The sequence below is a fragment of the Onychomys torridus genome, chromosome 12 (assembly GCF_903995425.1).
Source record: "Onychomys torridus chromosome 12, mOncTor1.1, whole genome shotgun sequence".
Taxonomy (NCBI): domain Eukaryota; kingdom Metazoa; phylum Chordata; class Mammalia; order Rodentia; family Cricetidae; genus Onychomys; species Onychomys torridus.
Window position 1 is genome coordinate 72624808 of NC_050454.1, and position 15490 is coordinate 72640297.

General features: G+C 45.3%; 1 protein-coding gene across 3 annotated transcripts in view; it reads right to left on the reverse strand.

The window, feature by feature from the left end:
- Positions 1-481: 481 nt before the first annotated feature.
- Positions 482-15490, reverse strand: part of Erg (ETS transcription factor ERG) — a 103916-nt gene continuing 88907 nt past the window's right edge. For 2 of the 3 annotated variants that reach the window (XM_036204182.1, XM_036204181.1), the window contains 4 exons: positions 10493-10561; positions 9872-9928; positions 9224-9271; positions 482-1716 (listed from right to left, as the gene is read on the reverse strand). In XM_036204182.1, coding sequence (XP_036060075.1) covers positions 1196-1716; positions 9224-9271; positions 9872-9928; positions 10493-10561 — 695 coding nt within the window. In that variant the 3' untranslated portion in view covers positions 482-1195. The remainder of the gene's footprint in view (positions 1717-9223; positions 9272-9871; positions 9929-10492; positions 10562-15490) is intronic. The other variant, XM_036204183.1, reaches the window with a different exon arrangement.

Below are 15490 nucleotides of genomic sequence, written 5' to 3' on the forward strand. Positions count from 1 at the left end.
AAGTTATATAATTATTATATAAAAAGAAAAAACCCATTGACTTGTAGACTTCGTTCTGACGAACGCACAGCGTTCGCGACTCATTAAGGAAAACTGGAGCTCATCTACCCACAATGCCTGCTTGGTCTCTGACTGTGGTGGCCACACAGGTCACCTCTTAACTGCTCTCATGAAGGACAAAACCTCCACCAAATGCAGCCGTCCTGAACTTTTTTTGAATATTAGACAATTCCAGTTATGACTTTCTTTTCACAGAGACGTATTTTTGGTTTTGAATACTGTTCCCAATCCTCCATAAAACTGTGAACTTTCAACACCTACAACATCAAACGTCACGATTCATGCTCTTTGGTCCCAAAATGTCCTATATTCAGCTTTGATGGCTTGAGCAATTGCCTTCTATACCTTTCTTCCCCTTTATCCTCTTCTTCTTCCTCCTCTCTTCCTCCTCCCCTCCTTCCCCCAACCTCTCCTCCTCTACTTCTACCTCTCTCTCTCTCTTTTTGTTTCTATAATCACATACTCACACACCAGACACATGCCCTACCCACCACGTGGCTCACAGTTCCCGTAATACTGAAAAGGAGATGAGACTTTGGGTCATCTTCACAGTCTGGCAGAGCTGGTAGCTCTCTATCAAATGGAAAGTATCTGACTTCATCCAAAACAGCACATGCCAGCCAAGAAAATCCACAGTGTGGTTCGTGGAGGGGCTGCCATCTTTCTTGTCTTATTTGGTTTTGATATGTTTCTGTTTCTAAACACAGGTAGTTTCCCTTCTAATGACATCTAAATGGTATGTTAGGCCAAGACTTTGTTATTGTTATCTCTAGTGCTTTCACTGAATCCTGGCTGGTCCAAGCAAGGTCCCACACGCTACCGTTTACATACTACTTAAGGCCACTTTCTTTGGCAGTTTGTCCCTATCATGTCATGCTTTTCTACATACAATGTCTTTGACAAGGGTGGACCACAGGTTATATGTCCATGTTCATTATATTTTGAGCTTCCTCTGTTCCTGTAGTAATACTTGGGTGACGCCCACCCTCCCTTGTGAGTCTTTGGTTTCCGGCTTCCTTCCCCAGCTCTGGTCAACCTTTTTCGTTCCTCATGAGGCACTTTCGATGTGTGTTCTCTGAGTTTGTGGTGACTGCTAGGTGATGGTACGCTGTTGGGAAAGGCCTCCCTCTGGTCTCTAGTAGTAAGTACCCAGGTGAGATGGCATATGGCTGGCCGGGAGCCTAGTGTTCGGGTAAATGCCCCCAGTCGGCGAATTCCAGTATGGGTTTGGGGCAGCGAAGAAACTAGACGATGTGACTGGGAGGGCTGGAGGGTGCGGGGCCACAAAGTTCATCTTCTGGGGGTGGGCGTGATAGGAGCCCATGTATGGGAGGTCAGAGGGGTACTTGTACAGAGATGACTCGGGAGGGTGGGGCTGCAGGGCCTGCGCGATCCCGTGGAAGTCAAACTTGTAGGCGTAGCGTTTCCCGTGCACTTTGGTCATGATGTTCTTGTCGTAGTAATAGCGGAGGGCGCGGCTGAGTTTATCGTAGTTCATATTGGGCTTGCTCTTCCGCTCGCCCCAGCGCCGCGCCACCTCATCAGGGTCTGTCATCTTGAATTCCCCGTTGGTGCCTTCCCAGGTGATGCAGCTAGAGTTGGAGCTGTCGGACAGCAGCTCGAGCAGGAACTGCCACAGCTGGATCTGGCCACTACCTGGTAACGGGAGGACATGGAGCCAGTGAGAGCCAGGCGCAGGAGAACCACTCCACCATGGCCCCCAACCCCCAACCCAGACCTCCGCTCCTGGGCCGCTGGTGCTTTTGTCTCTTGGCTGCTTACCTCTCTCTCCAGAGAGCAAATCCTGGCTAGACAGGAGCCGGCCCACACCCACACATTCCAGGTCACACTGATGAAGGGGAACTTCAGGGCACCCTAATTCTGTTTGCTGCTTGTGACCCTCGGCTCCTTAGGGACCATGCGGCACGTGGAGGTGTGAGGAGGCTGGAGGCTGCTTCAGCTTTCCTACCGCCCAACACTGCTTCCTCCTGGGAATGAACGCTGAAGGAACTATTCCTGCAGTGTTCTCGTTTCTGTCTCCACTTCTAAGAAACTTGTCCCTTGTCTGACAGTCCCTGATCATTCTCAGGACGGCCTCATAGATCCAAGTTCTCCACACAAAAAGGAGAACACACACAGGGCAAAGTTCAGGGAGGTTCCTTTCACTTCCGACATCTTTCAAAGAGGTTCAACCAGGTCACACCGGTTTCGGGGGAATGAATGAGCTACTCCCCCCCACCCCCGTTTTTATGAGGCAGAAAAGGCTATGGATGACAATAATAGCCCAATACCATTAATATTGGCTGGGTCAAGTAAAATAACAAAAGCCAGCTTTAGGAAATGAACATCCACACGTTCATGGAAAATCAAACAGAATGGAAGTAAACACTGTTATTTCTAACGTGACATCTGGCTGGTGCTCAGAGACCAATTCTGCCAGAACTTCCCCCAGCACAGAATTAACCCACTCAAAATGAGGAAGTTTTGAGAAAGAACCAGCTCTGTTTCAAACCAGATCACCCATTTCCAGTCCTGGGGCAAAGAGAGGGAGGCTGGCTCAAAGAACTCATAGTGTGTGTGTGTGTGTGTGTGTGTGTGTGTGTGTGTGTGTGTGTGTGTGTAGAGAGAGAGGGGGGGGCGTAAGAAAAAGGCATTTGGAGATGTTGTCTCAGTGTTTTAAGACAGGCTTTCTTGTTAGCTTGGACTTTACTCATTAGCCTTGGCTGCCTGGCCAATGAGTCCCAAAGATCCACTTACCCACAACACTAGGATTATCAATGTTCACAACCACACTGAGGTTTTTGGTTTTTTGGTTTTCTTTCTTTCCTACTGTCTTTCTGTTTTTCTCTTGTACACAGGTTCTGGAGATCAAACTCAGTTCCTCATGTTTCTAGTACAAGCACTTGGCTGACTGAACCCTCTCTGACCCTCATGACTTTTCAGAGAACAACCTAAGCAATCACTCTAGCCACCATGTTACGTTGCTCCAGGGGATCTTTGGATGTGTAAAGGGACCCAGTGTGTCCTGAACAAGGTTTGCCCTCCCATTTCCCTCCATGGCTGGGCCATTCTGCTTTGTCCCTTGGCCGCCCACGTCTCCAGAGGGCAACCCTTGCTGGATAAGAGCACAGTTATGCCCAGACAGTCCAGGCCAGACTGACAGACGGAGCTACAGGATACTCCTGTTCTGTCTACTGTTGGTGCTCCATAGCTGCTTGGTGAAAGTTATGTCGAGTACTAAGAGAAACAAAGTTAACTAGCACAGATTTGACTTTTAAAAGTGAATGGAAGGCAGATATTTTTCCTCAGCCTCCAGGGCAGCACACTGCCTTGGGCTCATTACCAGAAATATTATCTTTTATGATACGATAAGTAATATGAATAGATGTGATCAATGATTATAGTGACTTGGACAATCATCCGTTCAGGGAATTGATGGGATGTAAAATTCAATGATGAATTTGCTTTCCCTGAACTCTTCCCACTAGCCTCCCCCCCCTTGCACACTGTCCAATCCTTGTCTCCATGTAGGCTCCATGGAAATGGGGGCCTGTGGATCCACCCAGCAATGCCACAGCATCGTGAGAAAGGTCAGCCTCTTTTGACTATATTCTGGAAAGGGTTGTTTTCAGTCAAGCGACACATTTGAAATGTATTAACAGCTTGTAGCTTGTCGGAATGGAAGCCTGTGCTGTTTTGGAGCTACACATACAAACTGTTCTCAATCAAGAGCTGTTGCCTCCAACATCTCATTAATATGCATTGAAAAATATAAAAGATGGAACGAGAGAACCATATGGTTTTAGTATTTATATTGTAACCAAAGGATTAAAACTTGAAAAAAGAATTCCATGGATGACCTGGGAATAGGAGAAGCTGTGAGTTTTGGGTTTAACAGCCTAACATATGCCTCACTCTAAACATGGACAGTTGCTGGAAAATAAATATTTAGTGTCAGCTTCCTCCCATAGGGAAAGAGCCACTCTACAGATTTCATACAAATATACAGACCAAATAACACTTGGTATCTGTTCAAACATTGGCATCATCTTTGGGAATGTGTCCCTCACCCACTTCCCTTATGAGCATGTGTAGGAGGGAAGCAGTGGGGAAAATCATCTGTCTCCCTCACTTCTGAAGAGCCAGAAAACATGCAAGCTTTACATGCATGGCTGGAAGCTCAAAGCTCAGAGGACAGATGAGCTCACGTCACCCTAGGCTGTTCACTTTACTCATTAGATAGAAAGACAAAGGGCTTAGGACTGAGGACAGCCTGCCAAGCCTTCCCATTGGCCTCCAAACCCGAAAAGGAAACTAGCTATAAAAATCACAAATGCTTGAGTAAACACTATTAACAGAAGCAGTCCACCAATCCCTAAGTCACTTAGGCCACACATGTTCTCACTGAGCAAGAGTTCTCAAGGATTCGATGGGGGTTGGGTACTGAGAAATCATCACTGGGTAAATTAAACAGCCTACTGGCTGTCAAAAAGTCTAAAGCAATTTATAAATTGCTATTATTGCCCACACTGTGCTGGTCATCACGTGATGAGGCGCACTGTAGACTATAGAGTAGGCCTCTGACAAGACGTGCAATGAGGGCTTGGGGAGGTCTGAATGTGACTCAGTCACTCCCTGGCCAAACCCATGAGGAAACTGAGATTGTTGCTGGAGAGAGCTCAGCGCTCAGCACTTGCCACGCAAATGTGAGGACTAGGGTTCAGATGCCCAGAACCCACATAAATACCAGGTAGGGACAGTCTCCCATCTGTTAAACAGCATCCTTCTCACTGTAGGGCTGGTGGTAGCCAAATGCAGTTGACCACTCAGGACCACCATCCTGGCCAGGCAGAAGCTTGGAATTCTGACTTCATCCTGAAGTTCACTGGGAACTAGGCACTACTGTAAATGCTCACATGTGACAGCATATTTAGTCCCTGCAAAATCATGTTTAACCTACAAGAGAGCTGAGAAAACATGGGCACACACAGATGGACTGACTTTATGCCCAGTGTCAGCAGAGGTCAAACTTCTTGGTCCTACAGAGACCAGTACTCTCTAGCCCAGTATCTACACACACCTCCACGGCCTCCTGGTCCTTCCTAGGTTGTCTTCCCTTGGGCCTACAAATTGTTGGGCACTCACCTGAATGTAACAGATGCCTACTTCTAACAATTGACAAAACTTTTCTGAAATGGCTCTGACCCTTTTCAAGGAGTTGAGTGTATCTTTATACCCACCACTTCAGAATGCCTGGACAGACCTCAAGAAAAATTCTTCCACAGAAAAGAACTTGGACTCCATTATAGGTACTCAGTGCTCAGCAGTTCTGACAGAATGAAAAGGGGCTGGTGGCTCATCACTGATTCACGAGGTGGGGATGCCAGGACACACCTTTCTCAGCAGGAGAAATAGTATTCTAAGCACACACCAAATGCATATTTGGAATGGAGATATTGGAATGTCCATACACTGATATCACCTTGTGCATTCATATGGGTGACAAGGCTTTGAGAGAGGACTCAGCCGTTGAAAGAATGGGCTGCTCCTCCAGCATCCTGAGGTATTTTTACTAGATAAGTGTGTTTCTTGGAGATAGCAGATAGTTGGTTCTTGTTTCTTAATTCAATCCATTAATCAGCATCCTTTGGATGCATTGAGATCATCTACATTTAAGATAAACATATAAAGGGGTTTGTTATTTCCTATAAATGTGTTAGCTGGTGTTTTATTTCTGCTGAATTATTGGATTTCTTTTCCTGACACCATATTTTGGTTTTGAAGGTTTAATGAGAAGACTGAAAATTCAAAAAATTATCTCTGTACATAGGCATTGTTTTTAATTTTTGAAATCAAATTTGAGTGGGGAAGGAGTGTTGAGTATTGAACCTGAGGCTTCCCAGATAATAGGTAAGTGTTCTACATCTGAGCTACACATCCAGACATATATCCTCAGCCTTCTTTTAACATTTTATTTTGAGACAGTGCCTCACTAAGTTGTTCAGGCTGTCCTTGAACTTGTGACTCTCCTGACTCAGCTTTGAACTTGTGATTCTCCTGACTCAGCTTTCCTAGTAGCTAGAAGTCACTGATTTTTGAGTGACAAAGGATTAATTTATCAGCGAATAGAAAGAGATACTCAAACAAGAAGCATTTTACTAAACAAAAGATGGGGACATTCTGGTGTCAAGGCCACGTGAATCAACTGGCTCAGAGCCTGGGGGTGTATGAAGGGAAGTCTCCTTCCTTGTGAACTAACTGAGTCTCTTGACTACCAATCAAAGGCTGGATTCTGTCATTGCCCAGGTCCTGCAGGAATGGTCTCAGCATAGGAAATGTGGTCCTTGACACTGGACACCAGGACCATGGACCTGTGATGCTGTGGGACGTTGCTCCTAGGCTCAGGGTGTGCTTCCATCTCCTGGCTCTGACTTGGCATCCTTGCATACAGAAAGCATCCCAGGATGCAGCTCACAGGAGGAGAAGGGGCACCCTGAAAGCAGGCACTTAGCTTAGGAACAAATGACTCCCTTTGGCTCCATTTTCTGAACAAGCTGAGCAGTCCCTTTGCACCGGGACAAGGACATGATGGGCGTGAGCAGAAAGGCTGGAATGGTCCTGTCTAATGCAGCTTGCTACTGTCCTCTTCCCCCTTCCTTTTCTTGCTCTATTGTCTTGTCCTCCTCCCGTGCCCTCCTTCTCCTCTCCCTCCTCTCCCTCATCCTCATCCTCCAAACCTTGACAGCTGTACACCTAAATCAAAGTGTTTCCTTTCTTACCCACAGCTCATGTTTTCAAAGCTTCCCTCCTCCCCTCAAGCTCATCTTCCAGAAGGGTTGGGGGAAAGAAAACAATATCAGCCTTTAGAGACACTCGGTTCCAGACTGAGCCTCCTTCCTGTTTGGTTGTGACCCAGGGGAAGCTCTTTGACCTCAAAGGGCCTCTGGCTCCTCTTCCACAGGATGGAGATAACAATGTTGTGGGCCATACAAAGCCTGGAGGGGAACCATGGGTGTAAACACTCCCTGTGAGGCAGCCACCACATGGAGTGGGAGCTTAGTTATCACCACCTCCAAACACAGCCATGCAAAATCTTCATGTGTGTATACTTGTGCATTCATGTGAGTGAGTGCAGGTGCACACAGCCAGATGAACATGTGGAAGTGGGACAATAACCTTAGGTGTCTGTCTTGCCTTCTACCTTGTTTGAGGCATCTGTGGTTCACAGCTGTGTATGCCAAGCTGTCCCGGAGAGCTCCTAGGGATTCTCCAGTTTCAGCCTCCCCTCTTGCATCAGGGGGACTAGAATCATACAAGATTCACACACATCTGACTTTTATGTGGTGCTGGGGATTCACCACTGCACAGGAAGCACCTTGCCCACTGAATGGTTTCCCCAGCCTCACAGCTACTATGGTCGTTAGAATAGCTCTGAGACAGTTATAAGGAAGGCTGAAAGGAGGACATGAGGGACTGCTTGGAAGTCCTGGCCACTGCGTGGTTGGCCACAGAATAGACAACAGGCTGTGAGTCCATGGGCTTGAGATAATTGGATCTACCTGTGCCATCTCTCCACTAGGTGACAGATCCCAACTGTATCTTGTCATCTCAGGGATGAACTAGTAAGCAAATAAGGTGCTAGGCACCATCCTGTTTAGCCCTGGGCTAAAACAATGAAGAAAACAGCCCCTTCTGTTCGCAGAGCTGCTTAGAACATATTTACGGAATCAATCAACATTAATCAAAATTTCATGGCAGACTCCGTCGTTCAATCATGATGGTATTTCAGGTTCTCCGAGAATGGATTCTCTTGTGGGGATGTGTGCAATGATGGCATCTGAATTTTTGTGTTTTCCAACCCCTGTTTGGCTTAAGGTTCCTGAAACAGAAATCCCAGCCTGCACTTGCAATGTGGCTGTGACATCTCGACACCGAATTTACAGCTGAGAATAAGAAGCAGATGCCATGGAGCCCTGGAGTTCATGCCAGCACAGCTGGTTCTGATCTGAACACAAACAAATAGAACAAGCTTGTTGGCACCAAAACGTGAGGACAGGTGATGGGTCTCCGCCAGGTATCATGAGGAGTCTAAGTTCAGAAATACATCCTCACAGTTGACCATAATTGGAGTCTGATGGTTGTAAGACTATCTTTTTAAAATACTGGTTATTGGATCTAGTTTGTGACAGGTTGAATTATGTCCCCTAAAATTCATATATTGAAATCTGAGTTTCAGTAGGTCTGACAGTGACCTGTTTTTTAGAGACAAGGGTTTTACAGAGGTTATCAGACTAAGGACACTGAAAAAGCCCATACTCCAGTATGCTGGGATCCTTATTCCAGAATGACTGGTATCTTTTTAGAAAGGAAACATCCCAGACTGAGGAGATGTCTCTGAGTCTGATCTTCAGAACATCAATTTTTAAAAGCCAAGCTACAGCACATGATGAGGCAGAGACAGATGGATCCTTGGGGCTCACTGGACAGCTGGCCTAGCCCACCTACAGAAACCCAGGCCAGTGAGAGAGCCTGTCTTAAAAAGAAGAAAGACAGATGGTGTGATATTGTCTGGATTGTTACCCTAACACTCAAGGTTATCCTCTAGCTGCCATATACATGTACTACAACCACACCCACATGGGCACACAGACACACACAATCACATATACACTCACAGACAGACACAGACACACACACACACACACACACACACACAAGGTGGGGTATGAACACACAAGCATAGAGAAGAAAGACAATAAAAAGAAACACAGGAAGATGATGCCATCAAAGCCAGCATAAAGGCCTAGAGCGAATTCCTTCCTATAACTCAGAAGCTCCCAGCACCAGCCTCAGATTTCCAGCCTTCAGAGTTATGTCAATGCACTGATGTTATTAAGCCAACATAGGCTGTGTTATTTTGTTGCCACAACCCTAGAGAAACATTATAAGTTCAATTAGGTTATAAATTTCCTTGCTGAAGCTAACACCTTAATTTATAACCTGATCCACTTTTTTTTAAATAAAGGCAAATAAAATAGTTTAGTGAGATGAGATGTGAAAACCAAGTTTCTCAGTTGGAGAAGTTTCTCACCAGTACAAGTTCTCCTTCGGAAACTGTCCCAATTCTAAAGTAACTGTAGAGCAGCTCACAAGTGCAACTCACCTGGATTAGCAAGGCGGCTACTGGTGGGTCCCAAAATCTGGTAAGGATCTATGAGAGAAGAAAACAAGTCAGATCCGGGAGACGCGGCAGGGGTCTGGTATGATGCGACTTCCAGATGACAGAACTGTGTTTACAGAGGTGAGAATGCCCCCCTTACCCCCAATTTCCTGCTTCTGCCTCCTTCATGAGGTAAGGTGTCACACCAGATCTCAGGGAGCATCACAGCTATAGAGCTTGGGACCCCAGATTCCCACCACCAACCCATAGCCCACACTATGCCAGTATCTAAAAGGGGCAGTGCTGGGCCTGGGGCCACATAGGCCAGGCTGTTCAAGGTCAGCATTCCACTTCAATTCTACCTTGACAGACACAGACACCGTGACACACACCATGGGACGTCAAAGCAAGGGAACCCACAGATCCCAAGGGCACAGCATCCAGCAATGAGAATGGTTTGCTCACATTCAACTCACAGGCTTTAGAGATGGTTTAGTAAAATCTCAGGATTTTAGTAAAATCCTTCCAACTGAGACTTCATCTTACATACATGACAGTTATGAAGTTCATTTTAAAGAGGGCACACTTTAGAGACCCCCAGCTAAGCCTGTAACCTTTCTTAGGGTTCCCAAGATGGCTTCTGAAACACACCTAACTGAGGACGCTGATCTTCAGTTTTGGGCACTGTGGAAGGAGATGGCTGAGCAGCTGGGGGAAAAAAAAAAGACAGTTAGCCACAACTCAGCTCGGGCTGCATGTCTTTGGTATTTGGTACTTTATAATCAATTAATTGTCAGCATGGTAATCTTATTCTACAACAAGAAGCATTTGTGTAAGAAGAAATTGCCCCTCTAATGACATTAAATACAAACATTCTAAAACGTCTCTCATGATCTACACGCTCTACTGTAACCATTACTTCTAAACATAATGAAGAGAAACTTGAGCTGGCTTACAAAAGAGAATGAAATTAACTGCAGTGTAAAATAAATAGATACAGGAAAGTGCCAGGGAAGAAGCAGAGCCATGCGCCACAGTGAGAGAAAGCAGCAGTTAGTTTGCCAGTGTGTAAACAAACCCCATTGGTCCACACTGAGAGTCACTGGGCCAGTCACTTCTCAAACAAAAAGAGCCGTGCTTAAAGATCACATGTTCTGTCGCCAATGGAAGGACCCCTCTGTATGTTGCAAAGATCACAGATCAACCACTGAAACTATAACTGACCCTGGCTATAGTCACCCCTGCCTTGTGACACACAGCTCAAGGCAGTACCTTTGGACTGAGGGGCGGGGTGGCCATGGCCGGTCCAGGCTGTTCTCCTGGGAGGCTCATAAGGTAAATCTGTAAAAAAGAGATACATGGACTAAAGAAAAACACAGCTTTTTTTTTTTTTAAAAAAAAAAAATAAATAACAGATTTGTTTCTTAGAATAAATACTGACATAATATTAAAAAAATCGATGTAGATTTTACCTATACATTGCACTTTGTATATTTTATATAGTTGTATATTTTATTGATCTAAAACTCTTATTTTCATTTAGCTGAAAACTATCATTGGTAGATTCTTCTAGACTTTGCTTGTGTGTGTGTTATATATGTATTATATATGTGCAGGTGCACATGCATGTAGAGGCTAGAGAGGCCAACCTTGGATATTATCCTCAAGTGCCATTTACATCGGTTTTTGGTTTGTTGTTGTTGTTGTTGATGTTGTTGTTTTTAGCTTTGGGCATTGGGGCTTATCTGGGGCTCACTGATTTAGCTCAGCTGCAAAGGCACATGTCACCAGGTGCAGATCTCTACTACGGGAAACTGGGATCAAACTCAGCTCCCCAGGCTTGCATAACTAGCACCTGACAGCTGAGCCAGCTCCCAGGCCCCTCCTGCTCACTCTCTCAAAGCCTTTCCCTACGATCAGAAATCAAGATCCTAGGACCATTACTCTTCCACAGGACTGGTCAGAATCTACACTTTCATCGTCTTCAGAACTCAGAGCCCACATCTGGCATGATGAACCCATCGGTTCTTGCCTGGGATCACCCCAAATCTACCCAGGGACAGTCACACTCCTGCCATCTGCCCTCTACTTGGGAATGAGGACCACTTTCTTACCCTCCTGTGAGCTGCTCCCTAGGCTCCCTCCACTTCCCCTTGACAATCTTACCCACTGATATCATCAGTGTTTTTCTGGGCAAAAGGACCCTCTTTCTAGTTTCCTAAGAGAATTTAATCTCTCTCTAAAATGAATTGCATGAAACAAATTCAGGACTGAAATGGTTGTCCTGCAACACATCAACAATGACCCTGAGCATAAATACACGCCAATTATATTTATTTATACATAATGTTACTTGGGCCATGGACGGCCATTCCACACTGCATTTGCAAAGTTAGTAACTACAGTTGCGCATTCTCAGCGAAGGTTCTGTCACTGAGGCTCTTGACACATCAAGCTTTTAGGTCGTTTCAGTTTTCTTCCAGAAATATATCCCAGAATCATCATTTTTCTCCCTCTTATTAACCATGTATATGGGGAAGCTACGTCTACATGTAATTAGATTACACAGCCGTCTCAAAACTGATCCAGGTGTGGTGGTTCAGGCCTGTGAGCCCAGCACCTGGGAAGTAGAGGCAAGAAAATCAGCTCGGAGTCTTCATCAGGTACACAGACTATTTGAGGCCAGCTTGGGTTACATGCCCTGCTACCTCAAAACAAACTAGATCTAGGTGTGAAGGCTCATGTCTATAATCTTGGCACTTAAAAGGCTGAGGCGGGAGGATTGCCATAAGTTCAAGACCAGTCTCGGCTCCAGAGTAAGATGCTCTCTTGGAACAAAAGCAAAACTTTAAAAGAATTTAAAACAAAACTCCCTTGGTTGGTGGGTCTTGGTTCAGTGTCAAGTACCACTCTAGACCACCTTAAAGCCACAGCCACGTACTCCAGCAGGCTGGCTGCTGCCACACAACAGGGGATGGCCACGGAATTCTCACTTGGAGGACAGAGCAGTGCAATTATTTTGGGTCTCTCTTTAAGTAAATCATTTAAGCTTACTCAAAACTGGCAATCTGGTGGATCAGCTTTCAAAGACCCCCACCATGCTGCCGAGTGTATGCCCCTTCCTATGTTCACATCCCAAAGAGAACAACGTGAAACCCAACACAGAAAGGCCTTAATTCAATCAGTCTGTTTGGCTGCAGCCACTTCAACTGGTGTGGTCTGTGAAATTCTACCCTCCTGGGCTTCGGAGAGTTAGACAGTTCTCCTTTTTAAAACCCACTCTTGCTCATTCTCTTAGGGCACTTTAGCATTCTGGGACCTTCAGCTTTTCTAGAGTTGGGATGGCATGTGGGAATGAAATCTGTAACTGCCATCAATTTACAACTAAATTCCGTCTTACATCTCTGGAAACATTTTGAAAATATCTTCTCAACCTGTTTCAGTTTTCTTTCTAAAATGAAAAAAATGAAGGCAGGATGTGGGGGCAGAATTCAGTGAGATGGCTCAGTAGGCAAAGGGGCTTCCTTCTAAGCCTTGTTGCCTGACATGGACCCCCAGAATCTGCACAGTAGAAGGAGAGAATCAACTCAGCTAAGCTGTCCCCCAATTTCCATGTGGCATGTGATACTCCCCCACACACACACCTCAAAATAAATAGAACATAGTAATATTTATTTTTTTTAAAAGCTGGTTAACCAGAGTTTTATGACAGAAATCATTCTAGGAAGAAAGTCAGTAAGTGAGATATCCCACCTAGTTCAGAGGCGGACAGATACACCAACAAAGGCCAATTTACCAAATGAAAACGGTGGTATCACAGAAGTATGTCCTAGATCCTTGCTTCTCAAAGTGTGTTCCACGGATCATCAACCAAAGACACACTTGAGGGTTAGGAATGCAGACTCTAACCCTGGACTTACAGAGTAAAGCCAGAATCCTGCTCAGGTCCCAGACCACTCACAACACATGCTGAAGTGTGCAGACGCCAGCTCCAGAGAATTTCCACTCTAAGAATTCCTGTAAAATTCACCATTCTCAAAGACAGTGACTTCAGGAATGCTAGCCAGACTCTGCCGATCTAACTACAACTGTAGAACAGTCTGGTACGGAAGGTTCTAGAGGGGCCTGTGGGGCCTGAGCTGGAAGAAGGCAGGTGGACATACCAGAGAGCCTTGAGTTTCTCAACTACACCCAGAAAAGCACTGGTTGTGAAATGTGGCTGGAAAAAGAACACTAACCATCACACTAGAACTAATATTTGGAAGCTTGTTATTCATAAAATCCTTTGAAAGATGAATAGCCATGTTCCACCCTCCCCTGGAAATAACAACCATGAGGCTGAGTTTAATTTTCAGCCAAGTTTTGAGATGTTTGCAGGGACAAGTGATTAACATGTTCACAAACACACTGCCCTGGTAGATACGCAGGTCTTGTTTTCTTTCATGAGAATCTCTGCCAATATTTCCTTATCAGCCACTGGTCACACACTGTGACACTAAGCCCCCTCCTGCGGCAGATGACCTTGGGAAATGCTGACCTTGGAAATTGCTGGAGATGAGGAATGATCAGGACAGTGACAGAGCCAGCACCACATATGTCTACCCCGGACTGCTTAGAAGACCACTACCCATGAGCCTTTGCTGCCCATCCTGACAGAAGAGCATAGGCTTTTAATAATATATAATATTATTTTACATTTAAATTTGGTGAGCAGCCTAATACCCATTCTTTTTTTTTTTTTTTTTTTTTTTTTTTGAGTTGTCTTTTTCAAAGTAATTAGCTCACACATTTGTGCACAGAAAGTCACTTTCTGGCATTCACTCTGCTATTGTAGCTGTTGAAAATGATTGGCAAGCCTGAACCTTATTAAAGCAATCTCATGGGCAGCTTTGAGTGGCTATTGAAGCCTGGTATATGGCATGATCCATATGAAAACATCATGGAGATACAAAGTGGGGGAGGCTTGTCTGGTGCAGACCCCCATACATAGCAGCTTGTATGTTTTGGGGGAGCTGAGGTCAGTTTCTAATCATCGTGAAGGAGGTCCTTTCTCCCACATTCTTCCTAAGACATCAGAGGATCATTCCAGCATCTTGCCTCCCTCCCCAGTGAGAGGTAAGTTCTACAAAGCTGCATTTTCCATTGGCTCAGATCACTGGAGGGGGCTTGCCAGCTAGAGTCACTTAGCATTTTAAAGGACCAGGACTTGGCTCTTGGAACATTCTCCCTCATTCTACAGAATCTATACCATATCTATAAGATGTCTCTGGTGATCCCTTGGAGGAAGGAAGGAGATGGGAAGGAATGGATGGGCCTCCTCTCATGCATTCGAAGCTAATGAGGAAGACAAGGCAGTAAGTCGGAGAGTTACTGCCTAGAACCAATGTGTAAAGTTCTGGAAAACAGGTATTTTTAGCTTCAGCCTTAGGGTAATTAACCTGCACTATCTTCTTCATCCAGATCTTTCTAAATTCTTCTTCACCCCTATATCAAACACACAGAGATCATGTTTATGGATGATGATCATGGGCTTCTAACTATGCTTACAAATCTCTGTGGCTGTGTAGGAACTTGGGACAAACAAAGAATGCAACAAGCCAACTGCTAAGGGCCGAGGTTTACAGAGCACCCAACTGAGGGGTGTAAGAGCTATGGGCTCAGCTAGCTAAGTCATGCTCAGCAGCAACAACTTTCAGAGTTTCATGGAGGAAGCCCCCTAGAGGCACCAGCTTCAAAGTCATACTCTAAACAAAGCTGTGTGTAGCGGCTACACACCCCAATTACTTTTGGTGACACCCTGGGTGTGTATCATACTATCAAGCTATCATGGTGATGGAAGAGGAAAGAAACAGCCTGCATGATGTCTTCCATGTCATAGACTAGATTTCCCACGACCAACTCATACAAGGACAGGCTAAGCAATATGTCATAAGGTCCCACTTCCTAATGAGATTCTGTGGCTGGCGCCTGTCTCTGACTTTGATACTTTAAACTGAGACCTCAAGGGTCTGTGACTTCAAAAGAAATAGACTCAGGGGAGGAAAATGGTTTGTATAGAGAAGCTGGGGAGAAGGGTTTGGGGTGATTGTAACAAAAGAATGATCACCAAATCACAGAACACACAAGATGTGCCAGCATCCTAGTAGGAGACCAATCCAGGTGCTCATTCAACAAAGATGAGGGGAAGAGGCTGTGGTCTTAATCTAGAACTGTGGAGAGCAAAGCAACAGGATGGAAGCGACGGTTACGACACAGAGGAGCTGAATGGAG